Source organism: Filicampus tigris, chromosome 21, assembly GCF_054856515.1.
Source record: "Filicampus tigris isolate MCC_2025a chromosome 21, RoL_Ftig_1.0, whole genome shotgun sequence".
In the NCBI taxonomy this organism is placed as follows: domain Eukaryota; kingdom Metazoa; phylum Chordata; class Actinopteri; order Syngnathiformes; family Syngnathidae; genus Filicampus; species Filicampus tigris.
Genome location: NC_141237.1, coordinates 13336388 through 13357674, shown reverse-complemented (window position 1 = coordinate 13357674; position 21287 = coordinate 13336388). Strand labels below are relative to the sequence as shown.

At 41.0% G+C, this 21287-nt stretch overlaps 2 protein-coding genes across 3 annotated transcripts in view; one reads left to right on the top strand and one right to left on the bottom strand.

Annotated features, from left to right (window-relative positions):
- Nucleotides 1-13943, bottom strand: part of jph1a (junctophilin 1a) — a 34191-nt gene extending 20248 nt beyond the window's left edge. Inside the window, exons 1-3 of one of the 2 annotated variants that reach the window (XM_086021474.1) lie at nt 13797-13943; nt 13189-13637; nt 9763-10531 (exon numbers count right to left, since the gene is read on the bottom strand). In XM_086021474.1, the coding sequence (XP_085877600.1) occupies nt 9763-10531; nt 13189-13567 (1148 nt within the window). In that variant the 5' untranslated portion in view covers nt 13568-13637; nt 13797-13943. Of the gene's footprint in view, nt 1-9762; nt 10532-13188; nt 13777-13796 lie in introns of those variants that run through there. The other variant, XM_086021475.1, reaches the window with a different exon arrangement.
- A 967-nt stretch (nt 13944-14910) lies between these two features.
- gdap1 (ganglioside induced differentiation associated protein 1) lies at nt 14911-19453 on the top strand. Its single transcript, XM_086021624.1, has 6 exons — nt 14911-15108; nt 16290-16482; nt 17637-17810; nt 18025-18119; nt 18192-18306; nt 18377-19453. Exons 1-6 carry the CDS (start codon nt 14950-14952, stop codon nt 18745-18747), a joined length of 1107 nt encoding a protein of 368 aa, XP_085877750.1. The 5' UTR covers nt 14911-14949; the 3' UTR covers nt 18748-19453.
- The last annotated feature ends 1834 nt before the right edge of the window (nt 19454-21287 follow it).

The following is a 21287-nucleotide window of genomic DNA, read 5'->3' as shown; positions in this document are numbered from 1 at the left end:
AAAACCCACGCAACAGCCTACTGTATGTCTACAGTTGTGCACTGCCTTTGCAACACACCCACACACACACACACCCCCGCACACCCACACACACACACACACACACACACACACACAAGCATTGATTGTCTATATTTGAACAAGTGCCACTCCCAAGCGTGCACCTTGCTTAGCTACATTGCTTGGAAGAGGAAAGGTCACATTGCCAGGCAACCACTTGAGTTTAAGGAACGTTTTAATCATGGTCAGAGCATGCACACGCGTGCACTCACTATATCTGCCGAGCACAATCTGCGTGTGTGTGATTACAAGAGGGGCCGCATGCATCACGGAGGGATGTGGGAAAGCAATACTGTGAAGCAGCAAGAGATGCAATAACTCCATAATCCAATCCAGCAACATCTGGTGCGATGGCTGCCGAGCCAGCCAATCAGAGTGGCTGAAGGGAATCGACAGGCCGCGTTCAAATCCGGTGGGTTACGCATAAACAGAAACATGCGAGCAGGTGCAAAAAAAAAAAAAAAAAAGACAAAACAAACAAACAAACAAACAAAAAAGATTATGTAACAGATGCTTGAGGCTGCATATACTGAAAGGAATTTTGCTTTGAAATGCAAGTAAGAAAAAGCTCATTATCCGATCTGATCTGGATGTAAACATTTGAGACGTTTTCTAGGATTGCAATAACAACTAAAAAGGATTCTTACTATGTGAAGGACATGCAATTTGCTTCTTTCTTTAAACTACAGGTGTCAAATCCTAACCCGGCCTGCAACAGCATTTTAATTGGCCCGCAAAGGCAAGTCAGTATTGCATGCATTTATTGTTACCAATCCCCACTTTGTTTTTCACTCATGTAAAGCTCTTTGTGTTGCATTTTATTTGAATGAAAAGGGTTGTATGAATAACGTTTGATTGATTAAAATAAACTTATAAACAGCTGAACAAACAATGATTTACTGGCTTCTCATTTCAAAACTAGTTATCCATCAATTTGTTGTGTATATGGGATGATATAAGGCGTACGTTTATATAGTTCACGGTGCAAAAGAAACTGTAACTATGATGAGGCCCGTGATAAAAATGAGTCTGACAGTAAACCATCGGCACCTCACAATTTATACAACATTTACCTTGAACTTTTAATTTATTTCTATTAGGTGCATTACATAACTGGAACATCAGTTCAGGTCAAAACAATCTGAATTTGGATCAGTACCAAATAAACCTGCAATTTGTATAGGTGCAAAAGCGCTGTTGTATAAAGGGCTATTGGTCTGTACGAGCAACATATTCTTCAAATAAAACCGGGAATCCAGAAATGACCCTGTATTGTGCTGAACATTTACTTTGTAAAAATCGTTTTTCCGAGAAACTCACCAAAATAGAGACAAGATCAAGATCACTAAAAACAACAGCACTTAGTGGAGTGTCGACCTCTGCCAAGGAGCTAGTGTAATAATGTACCTAAGAGAAAATGGCTCAGGGAATAGTTGAATATCTGGAAGATGGATATCTAAGTCGGCATTAAACGTCATTTAGCGTTTACATTTGATTATAATTATTTAGCATTTCCTTGTTGTTGTTTTTTGTTTCATTATTAAAGGAGGCAACCCAAACATATTTTTTTCAAGAATATGTTCTATGCGGGCCAACTAGTTTAAACAAGGCTTTCTGATGAATATTGCGTTTGGGGAATAAGAGTTAATCCATCCGTTTTTAGCCATCTCTGGAGGTGGCCATTTTGTCGCTTCTGTCAACTGAAAATGACATCACAGACCCTCAGGGCTCAGATAACAACCAATCACGGCTCACTTGTTTTCTCAATCTGAGCTGTAATTTGTCGTTGTGAACAGTTGTGATGTCATTTTCAGTCGACAGAAGACAAAAATGGCCGCCCCCGGTGATGGCTAAAAGCGAGTGGATTATTCACTTATTCCACAAACGCAATATGTATCAGAATGCCCTGTTTCAACTAGTGGGCCTGCATAGAACATATTCTTGAAAAAGAAAATGTGGTGGTTCACCAGTGTGACAGAAGTCTTCAACCGCTTCAGAAGTGTTTCTAATGTGTCATTTCAATTCATCTTTTTCAATACTTATTCTTCTACCTTACTGCGGTTTTCACAAATAATTGGGAAATGTCCTTTCTTCACTTCCCTCAGCTACACTAAGCTTAAGTTGACTATAGATCTACATAAAAAAAAAAATCTCCAGATCCAAATGATTTTATTGTGTGCAACATTTGACATAAGTCCACTGATAGTGTAGTGGTACACACGCCTGAGTTGCGTGCGGGCAGCGTGGGATCGATTCCCGCTCAGTGACAGTGTCTATGTGTGCCCTGCGACTGGCTGGCGACCAGTTCGGGGTGTAGTCTGCCTTCGCCCATTGACGGCTGGGATAGGCTCCAGCAACTCCCCGCGACCCTGTATAGGATAAGCGGTTTGGAAGATGACATGACATGACACAATGTCAATCAGAATGCCGTGTTTAGACTAGGGGGCTGCATAGAACATATCATTGTCAAGAACATTTTTGGGTTGACTTCCCCCTTTAAGCAAAAAGATTTTTATAATGGTCTTCTCTTGCCTCCAAGAAAATGAAAAAAAAAAAAAGAATAATTATATATATATATATATATATATATATATATATATATATATATATATATATATATATATATATATATATATATATATATAAATATATATAAAATATATAAATATATAAATATATATATTAAAATTGAGTAAATTCAACACACCATTTCTTTCAGTGTAACATTACATGTCAACCATGAAGCAGGTTTTGATAACAAACCATAACTTCCTGCTTCATGCTTGACGGAGAAAAGAGGAGGGGAAGCCGTTAATCAAAGCTGGTTAAAAAAAAAAAAAAAAGAGAGAGAAGAAAGAGCCACGTGGGGAATTTCAAGGGAATCTTATACAACAGTTTGTAACGCTCTTGGACTCCACATGACTCGCCCTTCAATTATCCTCCCGTGCGGCTGGTTGAGTCACACCAGTATTCCCTAAGAACTATCTTATGAACATTGACCAGCCACAGCCACTCAGTGTAATGGCATGTTGGTGAAACCTAACCCCATCACCGTCACTCTCGACCTAGCCCAGCAGTCTTCCTGGAATGAAGCTTTCATATATTGTAACCGAATATCAATGAATATGTGGTAGAAAATTCTGTTGCAACACTTGCTGCAGATTGTCACTAGTAATGGTGGAAAGGACCCCATATAATTCACCCAAAAAGTTGAATGAGGGTTTTTTTTTTTAGTCGTGCAGATGGTATGCGATAAATTCCTACTCGATTGAATGTTCACAATCACGGTGACTGACGGGCGACTATTACAGGATGTAGTCTGCCTATTCCTCTTAAAGCAGGAGGAGGCAAAATTTTGTACACAAGCGCCACACATGATTTTTTTTTAATCAGTCTTTGTAGATGTGATTTAAAAAAGAAAGGGAAAATAGTTTAATTTAATACTAAAATACTAATTGTCATTTTCATTGTATTTTTTTAAGCACTTTTAAATCAAACAACACGACAACATACGAGTTGCATGTAGTGTGTAAGAAACACAACTTCTATTTTTTGGGGCTAATTTAAGTTGTAACAACTTTAAAATATGAATTATCCACATGTATGTCAACACTGTTAGCTAGCACAACAAAGCAAGCAAATTACAGTATTTTCTCTGAAACAATTAGCTGATTGGTTTTTACTATCTTTAAATTTGGGGACAATTTGTTGTGACATGCGGGAAAGCCAATTTTCACCACAGCACACCTTAAAATATTTTACTGAATTGCCCAACTTAAAAACTTTATCAGAGTTGTTTACCTTTGAATTTTGAGTTAACTCAACTCTTTTATTTTATTTCATTGTATTGTATTTACAATGTACAGTAAGTAAAATTTTTTTTACCAAAATCTTTCATTAAACTCATTCACTGCCATTGACAAATTTACTCGTCTTTTCACAGTCCAGCCATTCAATCCCAGGAATTTATTTATATTTTTTTCAATTTTATTTTAAACATTAGGGTAAAAGAGGGCCTGAAAATGTCTGGCAGTGAATGAGTTAGTCTGTACAGTGAATAAATTATCAAATTATTTAATGAGATGGAGAATAGAACATTTTGGATAAACACATTTTAATTAAACCATTTTAGGGAAAAAAAAAAACACTCCATGCATGCAACACATTACAGGACTTCATCATGTAAATGCTCGGTGGACCAAATTAAAGAAGGTAGTGGGCTGCATATGACCATACTTTGCCCACACCTGCTCTAAAGCCACATTCACACCGCATTCTGCATCCAAGATAAAATGTATTCACCGCTCTCTTATTCGGAGAGGAAGAAGTTAGCGCTGCCTAAATGGAGGCTTAATGTAACTCTGACGTTTGCATGGTTAAATATAGAGGCGGCGACAAAGAAGAGCTACATTGTTCTATATTCAATCTCCCAAATATTTGTTGAAACATACACACGTACTTAACGCACATCACATTTGGGAGAGATGACAGCGAGAGAGAGAGAGGGCGGCCTGTTATATCAGTGGTGTATATATTCCTGGCTGGTGCTGATAAGTCAACTGATGCCTTGCCTTATTTAGTCAGTACACACTGTGCTGACACACACTGCAAGGCTGCGTATGTGTGCGTGTGTGTGTGTGTGTGTGTGTGTGTAAGATTGGAAACAGACTTGACACAGTATGTTAAAGCGGTTATTTGACCAGCTCATTTGTCTCTCACAGTTCACACGTTCCAGTACACTGGAAAGCGTTTTACTCTTAAAACAAAACTATCATTTTGTGTCTGTTGACCTGGTGCATAAACAAGATCATTAGTTATTTAATGTTTTACTTTTTATAGTTGCATGTAAATTATTTAGTGAACATTTCTACAGTCTTCCTTCTCTTTAGCTACTGTGGTTCCTCTGCACTCACTGGTAAATATGTATGACTGGAATTTAATCAGCAGTTTGTACGCTGAAAAAAATGCCATGCATCAGTTACACAGTTTTATTTCGTCAAGTGGTTGCTCAAAATAAGATCATCTGAATCAAGACTATATATTTACTTTAAAAATGAATCTGGATCCAGGTGATTTTATTTTGTGCAACCACTTGACAAAATACATTTGAGTAAATTCAGCACAACAGTTTTTTCTAGCGTATTTAATATTCTGTTTTATTTTTATACATTTTTTTATTTAAATTTTTTTTATTTGTATTTTTTAAGCTTAATATCCGATTTTTATTATTTTTTTATTTGTATTGTATGTGCTACACAGAAAAACGTTTTTGGTGAATTTACTCAATTTTATTTTCGTCAAGTGGTTGCACAAAATAAAATCATCTGGATCCAGATGATTTTATTTTGTGAAAGATTTTATGAGCTGACTATATATTTACTTTAAAAATGTATCTGGATCCAGATGATTTTATTTTGTGCAACCACTTGACACTTGAGTAAATTCAGCACAACAGTTTTTTCCAGTGTATTTAATATTCTGTTTTATTTTTCTACATTATTTTTACACTTTTTGTTTTACATTTAATTTGTATTTTTTAAGCTTAATATCTGCTTTACATTTTTTTTTTATTCGTATTGTATGTGTTACACTGAAAAAAGTTTTTGTTGAATTTACTCAATTTAATTTCGTCAAGTGGTTCCGCAAAATAAAATCATCTGGATCCAGAACTTAAAAAAAATTATCTGGAGCCACATGATTTTATTTCGTGACGCCATTCGATGAAATAAAATTTTGTAAATTCAACATACAATTTTTTAAAGTGTATAAAGTTGTAATAATTAATGTTAAGTGCCCTTTTTTTGTTAGTTACTTGTTGTCGTCTCACATTACCATCTGTCAGTTGTGTATAAAGCACAAAAGAGAAGACAGGCATGTCATATACAAGACTTACAACCTACTTTAAGAAGTCAAGGCATGGTCGTTTTAAAAACATTGCACAGACTGCTTTTCAACAATCTAACCTTTGGTTGAGCACTTGGTGGTCAAAATAAACCTTATATAAATACCGCTCATGCTCTGGAGAAGCGAGCTGCTGGTTAACCTTTCACCAGGCTGCCAAGCAAACAGTGCAATCAAATGGATGCACATCCTGTTTCAGAACGGACACAGTGATGGACCACGTGTACCCTGACTTTTTTTTTTTTTTTTACTTTATCTGACAAAATAAGGAAAATATCCCTAGAATGCCCACTTAGGTAACGTTCACAAGACAAACTCACATTCACCCTTGTGGGCAATGCTTGTGTTATGTCAAAGGGGAAAAACAACTAGTAGTCTAGTGTACGGTAGGAGAAAGCAATATGAAGAAAAAAGCAAAACTGTTTTAATTTTATAATTTCTGTGTATTTATACAAGAGTCTAGATAAGTTCAAAAGTGCAGTCCATGTTTACATATCATTGTTTCATGAAAAGCTACACAGATGTGTTTAGAGTATTATTGCTGCAATCTGATTGATGACTTACTGACTTGTGTTTACGCCACACTCTTTTGGTAGAATTTTTGAAGTTGTCGTAGTGAACGCTTAAAAGACTTTAAGGGGAAGTCAACCAGAACATATTTTTGTCAGTAATATGTTCTATGCAGGCCCACGAGTTGAAATTCTGACTAATATTGCGTTTGTGGAATTTGAGTTAAGCAGCAAAATGCACCCGTTTTTAGTTATCTCAGGGGGCGGCCATTTTGTCACTTCTGTCGACTGAAAATGACATCACAACTGCTCAGGGCTCAGGTAACAACCAATCACGGCTCAGCTTCAGAAAACAGTTGAGCTGTGATTTGTTGTTACCTAAGCCCTGAGCAACTGTGATGTCATTTTTAGTCGACAGAAGGGACAAAATGGCCGCCCCCTGAGATGGCTAAAAAGGGGTGCATTTTAATGCTTAACTCATATTCCACAAACGCAATATTAATCAGAATGCCGCTTTTCTCAACTTAGAGGGCCTGCTGGGAACATACAAAAAATATGTTTCTTCATTAAGTCAACGTGTTTAGAGGGTTGACAACTTTAATTGAAGTATACTGGTTTTGTTTTAGCGTAAGTTAACCGATAAGACCAAAACATTTATGTAAAAAAATAAATAAATAAATCTCAATATCAACATCAGTAATTGTAATACAGATTTTTATGTTGCTAATGTTTATAAAAAGAAAGGGGAAGAGGACCTTGAAAAACATAATCGTGTATTAAATCGCAATTGCAATATTGAGGGGAAAAAAAAAGATTGTTCAAAATGACAAAAAAATAATTAATACAAATAAAAGATGCAAGCAGGGTGCAAACATGCAAACCCCACACAAAGAGTCCCAAGCCAAAATTGAAACCCACTGCTGAGAGGCAGACATGCTCTCCAAACGCCCCACCTGCCATCCTTAAATCGGCGATATTTTCTGAGAAGACAATCAATCCGTGGTCCGGCTGCATTCCCATGCCCTCCACCCACAATCTCTGGAAATAGTCAAAGGTTCACGTGACCAGAAATGGATCAATATGGGCGCATCCTCTGCCATGCGGCGTATAACGAGTCTTACGTAACAGCTTTACAGCATCGCAGTCTGTCCGCCTGTCTTTCTATTCTTTTCTCTTTTTTTCCCGTCTCCATACAATCCCCCTCTTAAATGAGCTAACGCAACAAGGTAAAAAACAAAAGCTCGTATCGAGTTTTGCAGCTGCACATGCACAGTAATTTGATCACTCACTCACTCACTCACTCACTCACTCACTCACTCACTCACTCACTCACTCACTCACTCACTCACTCACTCCACTACAGAGGGAGCTCGCTTGCTAGCCGCCATAAACACTTAGCATCAGATCGAAGGCTTGCTACTGTTGCTGTGTTGACGCCATGCATCGGGTCACGTGTCTGCTTCTGCTTTACATCCTTATTCTAATGCGCGGTGTTTATTTTGCTAGTTTTCTGGCAGGTTATACTCAACACATCATCCAAAAAAGTCCTGGCTGTTTGGAAAAACAGTATGTGGAAGGTTTGGTATTAACAGCATGTTAAATCCGCATTATGTAACCCTCATCTTATATCCCTGAAATCTGCAGAATAATGTCTCCCTGAACTCGCCAAAGTGAATTATATTTCGCAAAGAATGGCTGAGGCGGCAGAACTGTGCAGAGTGTAATGTTTTTATTTCAACCATGACTTCAGTATTTTTTTTTTAAATAACGCACGTATAAATCAAGTATTTGTTCAATAAGCAATATATTGAAAAGGGAGGACGATTGCCAAATTGTATTGGTGAAAGGAATAATGTGGCTGGTGAGTGTCTGTATTTACTGTTTAATTACAAATAAAGTGAAACATGTCAAACAAAATCTGAGCGTTCGATCGCTGTTCTAATTTCAAAACAAATTTTCCCATAGGAAATAATGCCACATTTAAAAATCAATCTGTTCGAGGGTCAAATAGTAAGTATCCTAAAATATAAATTAATGGCACAAGCAATGATTTAAAGCGGAAGTAAACCCAAACATATATTTTTTAAGAATATGTTGTATGCAGGCCCACTAGTTGAAACATGGCATTCTGAGTATTATTATGTTTGTGGAATATGAGTTAAGCAACAAAATCCACCCGTTTTTAGCCATCTCTGGGGGCGGCCATTTTGTCACCTTTGTCCACTGAATGTGACATCACAAATGCCTGCAGAAAACATATTTTGGAAAAAAAATATGTTTGGTTGACTTCCCCATTAAGTCATATTTTAAAATTCTGCTGTTTAAGATAAGAAAACTAAAATGAAGTAGAAATACTCAGCATCTGGAGACTTTTCAGGTCATTTTCACTCTAGACATTAGCCGTTATGCTTTCAGCATATTAAAGTAAATATTAGGGGTGTGTCTCTCTCCACATAATACGATTTTCGATACGTGAGGTGCAAAATGATTCAAGGACTATTCGATTTGAAAGTGGAACATTTCCATTTAGTTTGACCCAATTTGATACGGCACACAGTATGAGTTTATGCTATGGATGCTCGCCATGACTTGACATATTTATTTTTTTGCATTGAATTTGCATTATTTATTTATTTTTTATTTTTTTAATGTTTGTTTGTCTGTCAATTGGTTAGGACAGCACCATGCCATTATTTAAAATTCCGGGGCTCGGAGGGGACGTTGCCGTTGTGACAAAGGAGGAACCAAAACATTCAATCTAGACCAAAATTGAATGGGTTCATCCTCGGCATATGCAACTCAATTATGGATACCAGCAAGCGCACCGACAACAACAACAATACCTTTCCGCAAATTGCACTCTTTGAGCCCTCAACCTAACAACTCAATGCGGTGACGGCAGCGGATGCCAAAGCGATGCTGCGCATGTACATTGAACCGTGTCCCAGTGGGGGCGAGGCCCTTTTTTGAAATGAAAAGGTCACGTCTCATCCACCTGTTAAAGCACATATGCCGCATCAGAGCAACACTTGGCAGGGGGTGCGACTTGTGTCATCGGGCACGACGAGACGCCATTGGCGCAGTCGTGGATACGAGCGGACAGTTCACACAACGGGGATGAGGGATACGGGGAGAGAATAGAAACAGAACCTTTTGCAGGGATGATCGGTGCGGCTACACAAAAGCCGCTGATGGATAAAGGTCAAGGCAGTGTTGCCAGCCTTGGGCCGGTCCGACTTTTCGGTTGTCGGCCGATGACGAGGAAAAGTAGGAATAATGAAGAACACTCTACCTGGAAGCTGCTATTTCCACTTTACTCCTGGCGATGGCGGCCGCCCTCTGCGCCCCCTCAACCGCCCGATCCACCTTCTCTTTGGTTTTGGGGTTCTTTAGAGGAATCAGCTGCTTCCTTATTCCACGCACCAGCACGTTGTTTTTGTACTTCCCTTCTTCTTTGGTGCCATCTGGGAAGACTGTGCAGCCGTAACCGTGGCGCTTGTTGTTGAGCCACTCGCCCTCGTACTTCATCCCGTTGGATCGCTCGGAAACGCCGAATCCGTTGCGCTTGTCGTTCTTCCATTCGCCCATGTAGGTCTCGGTGGTGGTGGCGTCCACGTGGTCCTCCAAGAGAAGGTCCTCGTCTTGCAGCTCGCCGTCGCCGATGGATATGGTGGAGTTGGCGTCGCTGGAGCTGATGCGGCTCATGGTGGCGTCGCTGCGCGCCGAGCTGCGCTTGCTGGAGATGGAGGTCCGCGAGTCGGACTTACGCAACTGACGCAGGCTCCCGAAGAGGGAACCCCGGCGGAAGAGGCCCTTCTTCTTGCCCGTCACCACCTCGCTGTCCGAGTGGAAGTTGAGCACGAAGCCGCCGCGGTTGCCCGCGGGGGTGTCGGCCGGGGAGGAGAGGTCCTGGAGGACGGTGCCGTTGCTCTGCTCGGAGCGCAGGGAAGCCATGGATGTGCGTAGAGGCGAGCGGATAACAGTCGCCATCCCGTAGGGAACGCTCTGGCGCACACCGTAGCCATGGCGCATGCCGCCCATCCACTGGCCTTGATAGGTGCCTGAGGAGTAGGTACACAGACTGTGTAAGGAGCCATCCGTTTTGCATGATCTTATATAACATGACACTAATTCCCTTTTGAATTGTTGACCTTTTAAAAGGGAAGCGTAGCGCATTTCCACCAATAGTGACACTAGAAAATAGTGGCATCCATCCGAGGGAGGCCTTCATTTGTACAAAGGCATTTTTGAAATCTCTTCTCTCAATTACTAGGGATGTAACGATTCACTCAAGCCCCGATTCGATATGCGATTTTCCGTTCACGATTTTCGATTCGATTTTTTAAAGATTGCTACCATTCTTGTCTCTGTGCACTAGTGTGGTTCTGCAGCCATCCACAAAAGCATAATTTGATCTACACATTCAAAATGTGCTATGCATCTGGAATGACAAAACGTTTCATGACATCATTTTCTGGATTCATCTAATCAACTCGATTCTCGATTAATCGAATCGATCAATCGGGGCGAATCAATCTTAAATCGATTTTCGATTCATCGTTACATCCCTAAATATTACTGACACATCAGAATTTACACCCTCGAATATGGTGGCAGGAGGCTAAGCATTGTGGGTAAAATGACGTCAACGAAAAGGGTCTATTGTTCTGGATATGTGTGAATTTCATGTAACTCTGTCTGTGGTTTCACCTTGGCCACCCCACTGAAATATGTCTCGCTCCGCCCCTGACCACATTGTACTTTTAGACTAGTATTTTGACTCTTTTGCCACATGAGACCGTCAGAATAAACAAGTGTGGAATTATTACCTCTCAAAGAGTGTTAATCCAAACTTGCTTTACATTTCTGTCATTTCCTTGCAATGAACAACTGACTAAACGGAACCAATATTGTCATGAAAAGAGAGTGCAACAAACGAAACTTAGACATTGCATAAAATGCCAAACTGAGGGAAGTTTTCTTTTTCTTTAAAGACTGTGCAGGTGCACCCAACGTTGTGGCCGGCGATTGTGCACAGTTATTTCCAACTGGAATGTTTCCTTGAGCATCCACCTCAAACAAAGTCGTTGGATGAAGATACTGAGGATCACTCGGGATGTGAATCACTTAGCTCTGAGCCTATTTTCAGGCAGCCGGTAACTCCCCCACTCACAGTGGGCGCATTCACCGCTACCCATTTGTCTCCGACCAACAGGGAAAGGCTATGAGTCACACACAATGAGAGGAATGCTTCATTAAGCCCGTTTGGTGTTGCTGCGAGCCCAATGGGCTACTAGTGGCTCCTCTGCGGCGTCATATTACAAACCCAATCGCTAATAAGAAAAATCTTGCTGATCCGGAGCTTGTCGACAAATACAACGCAATAATCCATAACGTTCACTTTCAGAGGCGAAAACGATCTACTGGTCGGGACTGGAATTTAGATAAACAGAGCGAGATTAAAAGGCTGGCGCTGTGCTGCGGTTCAATCGGATGACCCTGCAGATCAAGTGATCAGGATGCGGGAGGGTCAGACAGCCAGATGTTCTCTATAGCCACGCGGATCAGCTGACTTGCCCAAGCTCCGCCCCTCGCAGAACTATCACTGTCATAAGAGTGGCGTCATTCCGCAACATACGGCTTCAGATTGGGAGGTGGATGCTCACAAACCACCACGGCCGTTGTTGTACGGACAGAAATGACAGCAACAGCAACCTGTACACAAAGTTATATTCTTAAAGCGCTTTCTTATGATTCCTGACACATGTTGGAGCGAGACTATCTGTAACGTATCAAAAGCATGGATTAAAGAAGTCTTTTTTCCTTTTAAACTTGAATGGCTCTCAGTAGATTGAGCTGAACCATCAAGAAAGCAATTTATGCTTTTTTTTTTGTCCACAGCAATTCTTTATTTTAGCGTAGGGAAAACAGATCTACAGTAACACAAATGTTAAAAAGAGAGAATGTTAAAAAAAAGAGAGAGAGAATTACACTGGTCAAGAGCAAATTTTAGTCAGAGATGGCTTTATGTGTCTCTAAACGTTTGTTTGAACGATATAAAACCCGTCTTTTCCTTTTTTGTTGTTGTGCTTTTTAGCACCTGATTTTGGAGACATTTTCCATTTTTGTTTTTAAGTTTGACCTATAAAAGCTTGCGCAATATGGATTTTTCCATGCGTTATTATTTATAGCTATGACATTTCAGGAAAAAAAATCCACCTGTTGCTGAGCCTAACCCTTAATTAATTAATAAATATGACTAAATGTATTAAACATTATAGTTATTATTATTTACACCGGATGCCATAGAAAAAACAAGGGCAGATTGGGAATCACTGCCAAAAAAAAAAAAAATCTAGAAAGTTTCTAGATATAGAAAACTGTTCAATCAGGGCGCTGTTGTGTTTCTTTGTCCAGTCCAGTCCAAAGTAGTTGAAATTAGCTCCTGCTCACCTGCAACCCTAATGAGGTCAACCCAAGCGCAACATAGAAAATGCATCGATGGATTAGTATGCTGCATCCGATTTTCTTTCAGATATATATGATAGACCTCGGAGGACTTCATAAAAACCGAAACAGCCCCTGACGGGAAAAATAGTCCCAATATTGCGAATGTTTTCAAACGGGCCCCACTTGCCTATGCCTGCTGCCAAACGGTTCGATCGTGCAATGCGCAATCATGTCCGGATTCACTCGTTCACGCAACACGTTGCCTCACCTCCATCGCCGTAGGTCTCAATGCCATATCCATCTTGGAGCCCGTTGCTCCAGGTGCCGTCGTACCTCGCAGGTGTGTTGTGGCTCTGCCGGACGCCGTAGCGCCCCTTGAAGCCGTGGCTCCACTCCCCGCGGTAGATCCATTTGCCTTTATTCTCCACGCCCAGCCCATGCCTCTTGCCCTGGGACCAGTAGCCCTTGTAGGTGTTGCCACTGGGCCAGGTGTACACGCCGACTATCTCGAAGCCGTGCGACCAAGAGCCCGCGTACTCGCCCTGGCCCTTGGGTCCGGTGCAGATGCCGTGTCCGTGGGCTTTGCCATCCTCCCAACCCCCGCAGTAAGTGCCGCCGTCGTCGAAGTCGAACCTTCCGCCCGTCATTCAGATGCAAAGCTGGAGGGGGAACGGCACGGCCGAGGCAGGGGCGTCCAGGACCAATGGGAGAGGATGACTGGTGGAGGAGAAAACAGTGGTGATGAAGATGAAATTGATGAGAATGATGGTGAGGACGAGGTGAGCCTCCTTCTTACGTGCTCTCATCATATATTCACATATATATTTTTAAATAGGCATCGGAAGTGTAAAGGTATGAATGGTGGGCGTCATTTACCGGATCCGCGCACCGGCTTGTTCGTTGAGTGTGGCTGGTCTCCCCACTCTCGCCCACTGGCCACCGAGGGAGGGAGGGAGGAGAGAGAGATACCCCCGTTGGACAGAGTCACACAGCCAATCACACTCGACGTCACCGCAAAGATCCCGCCCACTCCTCCTCTCCCATCCCTGATGCCTCGCTCCCTCCTCCACTAAGATTGACTGAAATGTTATACAATAATATATCAAAGCCATATCCAGGCCAAGTGCACACATGCTTTAAATTTGCTTTTCCATTTAATTTCCCGAATTTAAATGTACAATGACTGCGCTCAAAATGTTATTTGACGGTATATGAAGTCCGATGGTGAGATGTATTATATCTACATTTAAGAAGTTTAAAAGTAAATACGTGGACAATTTCTTTAAAAATACTGACTGATTATTTGTCTTTTATTGCATTATTATAAGTACCGTAGTACTATGTACTGTATGCTTTCAATACGTCACCTGAATGTGGGCCCCTTACAGGTGGCTACAGCGACATCTGCTGTCATATGTATTTACTGCATCGTGGTTCCTTGATAGCCAGCTTTAAGGTCCGTCCATGTGCAAGTACGCTTTGTCCTCAAAAGAAGGAGAATTCAGCACACCAGTACATTTGACCTTGTGACTAACGTTTTATTTTTCCATTACTGCGTTCCACTACTGATTCTGCACAATAGGACAACTTTGACACACTCACTATTAGTGAGGGAAAATTGTGCACAAGAGGACAGCTGTGCTAAGATGTGTGTATGTTTTTCGAATACAAGAGGAAGCCGGAGCAACTTCAGAAAATCCCCAGAAGTATGAGAACGAGCAAACTCCACACATGAAGGCCGGAGCTGAGATTGACGTTCGAACCGCATATTTGTGAGGTTACAATTCGTTCAATTGTTCTTGTAGTGTGCAAGTACAAATTAAATCTGGCCATGTAATGACTGAAAGTCAGTATTGTTTTATTGAATCATTCAAAAAAACTAAAAATATCAAAAAATATATATTGCAAACAAACACAAAATAATTTGGTGTGTAGTAACACCCCCTACCAGCAGAGGGTGTCTTGAGTCACCTTCCACATTGTCGCTTGTTTATCCTCGCTTGTCCCCTGTGCCCCTCAAACCGAAAAGATGGAGGCTGAGAACAGCTCGCAACACCAAGACGAGAACACGGCTCTTGTGGAGAAGGACTCGGGCGAGGTCGAGCCCGAGCAGCGTGACGCCGTCGCCAAAGCAAACGAGCCAAAGTTGACACTTTATCACTGGACGCAGTCGTTTAATTCACAGAAGGTAAGCGTCCCTTTTCAGAACCAAACGTCCACGGACAGCTCCAGATTGGAGACGCCCGTGTGGTATTTCCGCAGACCTCCGGGATGGAACTCGTCATCGTGTTCTGCCACTCAAAGTGTTTGATTCCAACATCAGCGTTGTTGCCTTTTTGTTTTGTCATTATTTCCCATGTTGTTTACAATATTCAGTGGTGGGAGTAATGATGTTCAGTACTACTTTGTTTCTGTAGCCTGTAGCTTTTGCAGGTACTTTACTTGAGTATGCATTAAAAAAATACTTGAACTCTCTACTAATTTGTCAAAATAGGGTCATTTTTTTCTACCCAGTTAATATCAAAATTACATGTAGAGATGAGAAAAGTTGCTGTATATGTTAATCAGAGGACAAATTGAGTCAAAACCATTTGCTTCAAAACATCCTATTTGTTATTTGTGTTTTTGCACATTTTCTCTGAAAAAAAAGAAAAAGAAAATGGAGTGTTACACACTGCCATCATTAAATCGATATTAGAAGCTGAAAAATCGATATTCTATCTGGCGGCCGAAAATCGCGATACATTGGCAACTCGATTTTTTTCCACAGCCCTACATTTTACATGTGCTTATTTTATATTCATAGATTATAAGTGTTTTTCATGGAAATATTTATTGTGATTGAGCCTTTTCGAGGTTAGGAATGAGGTGCGCAGCGAAGCTAGTTTCCGTAGCGGCATATGACTGTTGTCAGGTGGCACAAGATAGCAAGCTCACTTACTCTTTTGATTTTGTTTTGTTTATGACCTAGATGAGTTATTTTCATACAAATAATTGCTGTAATTATGACTTAACTATTGTGTTAGAGACTAGAGGGCGTGTGACCACTTACAAAACCGTGTTACGTTGTCACCATCGAAAATTAAGACCGTCATAAACTGAGACCTGTCTGTAGATCATTGTACAACTGCACTGCATCAGACTATAAGTGTTTTTAAAATATTAATTCATTCGGTACTAAATATGTGACATTTTGCTGAAATATCAGAAATGCAGCCAAGTTATCCAACAACCATAATAATAATGATGTTCAATGAATACCTTAAAATGTCAGTTTATCAAAATCGAGCTCTGTCCTTCCAAAATGTCAATTTGTGTCGCTGATCTCATCAGATTCCATTAAGAGATGAAAACGTCTTTTTTTCCCAGGTGCGTCTGGCCATCGCAGAAAAAGGTTTGCGTTGCGAAGAGTACGACGTGAGTTTACCACTCAGCGAGCACAACGAGCCGTGGTTCATGCGTCTCAATCCGACTGGCGAGGTGCCCGTCCTGGTTCACGGAGACAGCGTCATCTGTGACCCCACGCAGATCACGGACTACCTCGAGCACAACTTCACAGACGGTTAGATTACAATCACCACCGCACATTCATATAAGTCATGCCGGGTTGCACTTTTTGTCATCATTTATGTTGATTTCATGTTTGTTAAAGGAGACATATTATGCATTTTTCTTTACAAAATACCCCAATTGAGCAATAATTATATTAAAGTTTGCTTTATTTTTTAAAGCCGCTCGTCTTATCCTGCCGCACCTACCGCAGGGCCAACATGTACTGTTTTACTTTATTGACTTGGCTGTTTAATTTTTCTTGATGTGTGCGCAGGCAATCCAGAAACCCAACTCCTGTTTTTGTACAAACAATAAAAAGTAGTGCTGTCAAACGATTACTTTTTTAAAACTAATTAATTGCGACATTTTTACATAATTAATCGCGATTAATCGTATTTTTCAACTACATTTTTTTACAAATCTTGGAACCGATATTTATCTTGGAATTAATATGGAAACAAATTTAAAGTATATTTAGATTCAAACACTGTTCTAATAGCTTTCTTTGATCCTTGAATACGATCATTTTCCTGTAAAATACACCAGTTGAATAATGCACTAAAGACGTACAACTAATAGGGTATTTGAATTTGGCTTTGCAAAGTGCGCAAATTATTTTGGATTCCTCCAATGTGCCATCGAGCAACTACGCAAAAGTCCGTCTTTGTGACAGTGACTCTCCTCTAAGCAAAGGGAAGCTGCCACAGCAAATAAATAAAACTGAGTTAATTTTTTTTTAGTGCGTTATGAAATATTAATTAATCTCATAGTTAACGCTTTAACTTTGACAGCCCTAATAAAAAGTACATTTTTCATAATATGTCCCCTTTCAGTTTGAGTTACATTTGTTAATTTTTCAATCATTTCCTTTTGGCATGTATCGACCCGTGATAGCTTTATCCTGATGGCTTAAGTGGAGAAAAAAAAAATCTGGTAAGCATGGAATCATCTCACATGTTTATTCTACGTAAGACAAACTTGCAGTGTTTTATGGAAAACCGTCGGAGCATTTATTCAATATCCTATCCTTACTAGTACAAGTAATTAAACCGGCTTTATGCAGCCTCCCCGTATATGGACCTTACGCTGGACATCAAGAAATGCTCAAGCGGCTTTCCATATTATTTTTCTCTTCTGTTTCACTTTCTTATTGTTCACCTGCAGAGGGCACTCCCAGGCTGATACCAGAAGAGGGAAGCACATACTACCACAGAGTGCAGCACTACAGAGAGCTGCTGGACTCACTCCAGATGGACGCCTACACGCATGGCTGCATCCTCCACCCCGAGATCACCGTGGACTCGCACATACCGGCTTATGCTGCCACAAGCATACGAAGTAAGCCACAATGGCCGGGATTAAAGTCATCTCTTTTACTGCCTGATATGCGTTTTAAAAGTTGACCATAAACATGTACAAATGAGTGTACCAGAAAACCAGCATCATCTACTGGATGTGTTTGGTACTGCCCTTTGCCCCTAATGCAAAGTAGCTACTTCCGACTACTTTTTCGGAAATGTTTTTTATTTGTTTTTTTTTTATTGTACTTCAGCGCAAATCCTAAACACAGAATCAGAGCTGAAGAAACTGGCAGAGGAGAACCCAGAGCTCAAAGATGCTTATATAGCTAAACAGAGGCGCTTGAAGGTGAGTCATAAAAGTTGTGTAATCGTCAGATGCATGCTAATCTATACAATGTGGTTGAATTGGTGTCTACAGTCCAAGTTGTTTGACCATGACAACATGAAGTACCTGAAGAAGCTTCTGGATGAACTGGAGAACGTGATGGATCAGGTTGAGACGGAACTGCAGAGGAGAGAGGAAGAAACACCAGGTAGCATTCATTTTCTTCCGGCGCAATGACGCCGACGTTCAAGTGAGTGAAGGGGAATCTTGTTTCTCAGAAGAAAACAGTCAACAGTCGTGGCTGTGCGGGCAGTTCTTCAGCATGGCCGACGTCTCGCTGGCCGTCACCCTGCACCGCCTCAAGTTCCTGGGCCTGTCCCGCCGCTACTGGGGCAACGGCAGCCGCGCCAACCTGGAGGCCTACTACGAGCGTGTGCTGGAGCGGCCGGCCTTCAGGAGAGTGCTGGGCCACGTCAACAATATCCTGATCTCGGCCGTGCTTCCGGTGGCCTTCCGCGTGGCCCGCAAGAATGCGCCGGTTATCGCCGGCACCACGCTGTTGATCGGCCTTTTGGGCGGAGCTACATACCTGGCCTTTCTTTACATGAGGAGGAGGTTGACTCTCTCCAGTTGGGGAAGCTGGAGCTGAATTTAAGAGATGGCACAAATCCTGCGTATTTCAAACTAAAAACTCAAATTGTATCCATTTAAATATTTCACATAAAGTTGTCCAGTTTCAGCCAAAATGAATTCCACCTTGTTGTAAAAAAACTCAGTAAAGGCCAGACATGTTGCATTGAAAGTGTCAAAGTAAATGTTAATTACAATGGCGGTTGAGTAACATGGCTACGCAATTTAATTTTTTCCCTTATGTTAACAGTTTGGCTTCGGTGGATGTCTGCGCTGCACTGAGTGACATTCCAGATGTCAATTCAGCTCATCATAGCATTGGTAAAGAAAAACAAAGCTACAGGTGGTACTTGCACATATTGTAAAAAAAACAATCCATCATTTGCAAAGATGTCTGAGTCGTCTATGTTGAAGAAACGTATAGCTCAAATCAGCATTTAAAAAAAAAGAAATAAAATACCACAAGCCAAATTGTGGTTGGTCATAGGACAAGCATGTATGTAGTTTGGCTGCTTCTTGCATTAGTAGCCAAGGATATTTGTTTCTGGGTCAACTTCAAGCTGAGCATTTTTGAAACCGCAACAATGCATTTGAATGCATCGTCACGCTCTCATTACTACATCATTGTGCTCTGAAATTCCAGCACAAATTGGATGTAAATGCCCAATCACTTACAGTATGTCCTTTCCAGAAGCAATTGTCTGAAATAAACTTTCTTCAAAACACTCTCCAGACAGTGTCTCCTCTGCCACCCCAACGTAACTGAGACCAGCGAGAAAAATTTCCAGCTGGTCATATTGCAATGAGCTCTTCATACTCTATATCACCGGTGTCAAACTCAAAGCCCGGGGGCCAGACCCGGCCCATCATGTCATTTTTTGTGGCCCGCCGAGACAACCATGCGTGTCGACTTCAAGTCTCTTGATAAAATACAAAAAAACTTTTAATAACATTGAGCATTTTTAATTAGCAACTCCCCTTTTAAAATACATCAAAAAGCAGTAGAACCACCATTTTTTTTTGTACTGGCTTCTGATTTCCAAATTATGAGTAATATTAGATGATCATAGATTTATATAGGTTCACTGCCATTTTGGCCTTCCAAAGGGAAAACATAATCACAATGTGGCCTGTAACAGAAATGAGTCTGACACCCCTGCTCTATATCATTGATTTTGCGACATCTCACATGGAAAATGACAAAATATTCCCAGACTGTGGATGCATGTTGTTTCATTCTATTCTAACTATACAATTGGACGGTTGAGCTCTTACACTGTGCTTCCGCCCGCCTCGAGCGTTGCGCAACAAATCAACAGTCCCCCTGGGAACACATACCCACAAACTAACAATCCCATTATTACACGTCAGCTCTCTCCGTAGACTCTCATGGAAGTTTGGAACGTATGCAAAGAACACTCACGTGAGCACACACAGGTTAGACGCCCACAGCCTGTGTGTAAAAGATGTTTTAATAAAACCAGTCTTTTAGAAATGGGGCGCTATTTAGCATGATGGGGGTATCTTGACCGGGCTCTTGGGTGCCACATTTGTCCTCACAGACCTACTCAATGACCACTGCTTTGCTTTAGGGTCCTGACAGTCCAGCTGGCAACTGTGCTCAGCGCCACTTTGTTTAAAAAACAAATAAAATAAAAAAAGTTAATGAAAAAAAAAAAAAAGGGTTCACGTGAGGAATAATTAAAAATCAGAATCCACACAAAAGACAGGAATTTGCTTCAAGGGATGGCAGATGGGCAGTAGGTCAGGGAGGGGGAGAAGAGCAAGCAGGTTGGCAAGGTCTCATTTACTGAACAGCCAAACGCTTTAAGAAGGTTTGAAAAGAATCAGCTTTAAAATTCTATAGATTCTGATATGATCATGTAGGAAATGAGAAAGGAGTCCATTAAACAGTCGAGTACGGGGGTTTCAACCCTCCAATCCTCTCTCTGGGTCTACTTAGCTCATGGAGCATTTGGCCGCCAGTCCAAAGTCAATCAATCCTCTTCCATTTGTAGCACAGCCCGGTTCTTCCAGAGCTCTCCAACGACAAGTCACACCCATGCTGAATTCACTGTCAGACTTAGAGAGAATTGTTTAAAAGCACAACTCATATCCCCTGTCCTCCAATCACAGCCCTCAGCCCAGGCTGCGCACCTGTGTTTGGTTGGGGTTTATCATTGTCGCTCAATCTGTCAATTATGGCCTCGGGCTTGGAATCTAGGAGTGCAGTTAAAGCATCGCTGTGTCATATGTCAGTTTTTGTTGATTATGGCGGCGCCATGTGGACAAAAGTGGTAGTGTTTTGACAAAAGTCAACCAATCCTGAGCTCTCGCTGGCCTGCAAGTTGGGCTGAATTACATTTTATTTCCAGTGGCTGTGTAAGATGAATAGCATTGAGGTAATGGATCTAATTTTCTTTAAATAATACTTTTGTTTTTTTTGTTTGTTTTGGGGCTCCTGCCATGGCCCAGGCAATAGCGCGAAAATCGACTTCCGTCCTTGTAGCAAAAGGAGGAAGTGACATTTGTGTTTTTTGTGTGTGCCAGGGTTGCTCC

Bases quoted from the DNA above. Each gene is read 5' to 3' on its own strand.
- gdap1 (XM_086021624.1), top strand. From the start codon at position 14,950: ATGGAGGCTGAGAACAGCTCGCAACACCAAGACGAGAACACGGCTCTT. The intron at 18,120-18,191 runs GTGAGTCATAAA...TGGTGTCTACAG, and splicing joins CTAAACAGAGGCGCTTGAAG to TCCAAGTTGTTTGACCATGA. The intron at 18,307-18,376 runs GTAGCATTCATT...CTTGTTTCTCAG, and splicing joins GAGAGAGGAAGAAACACCAG to AAGAAAACAGTCAACAGTCG.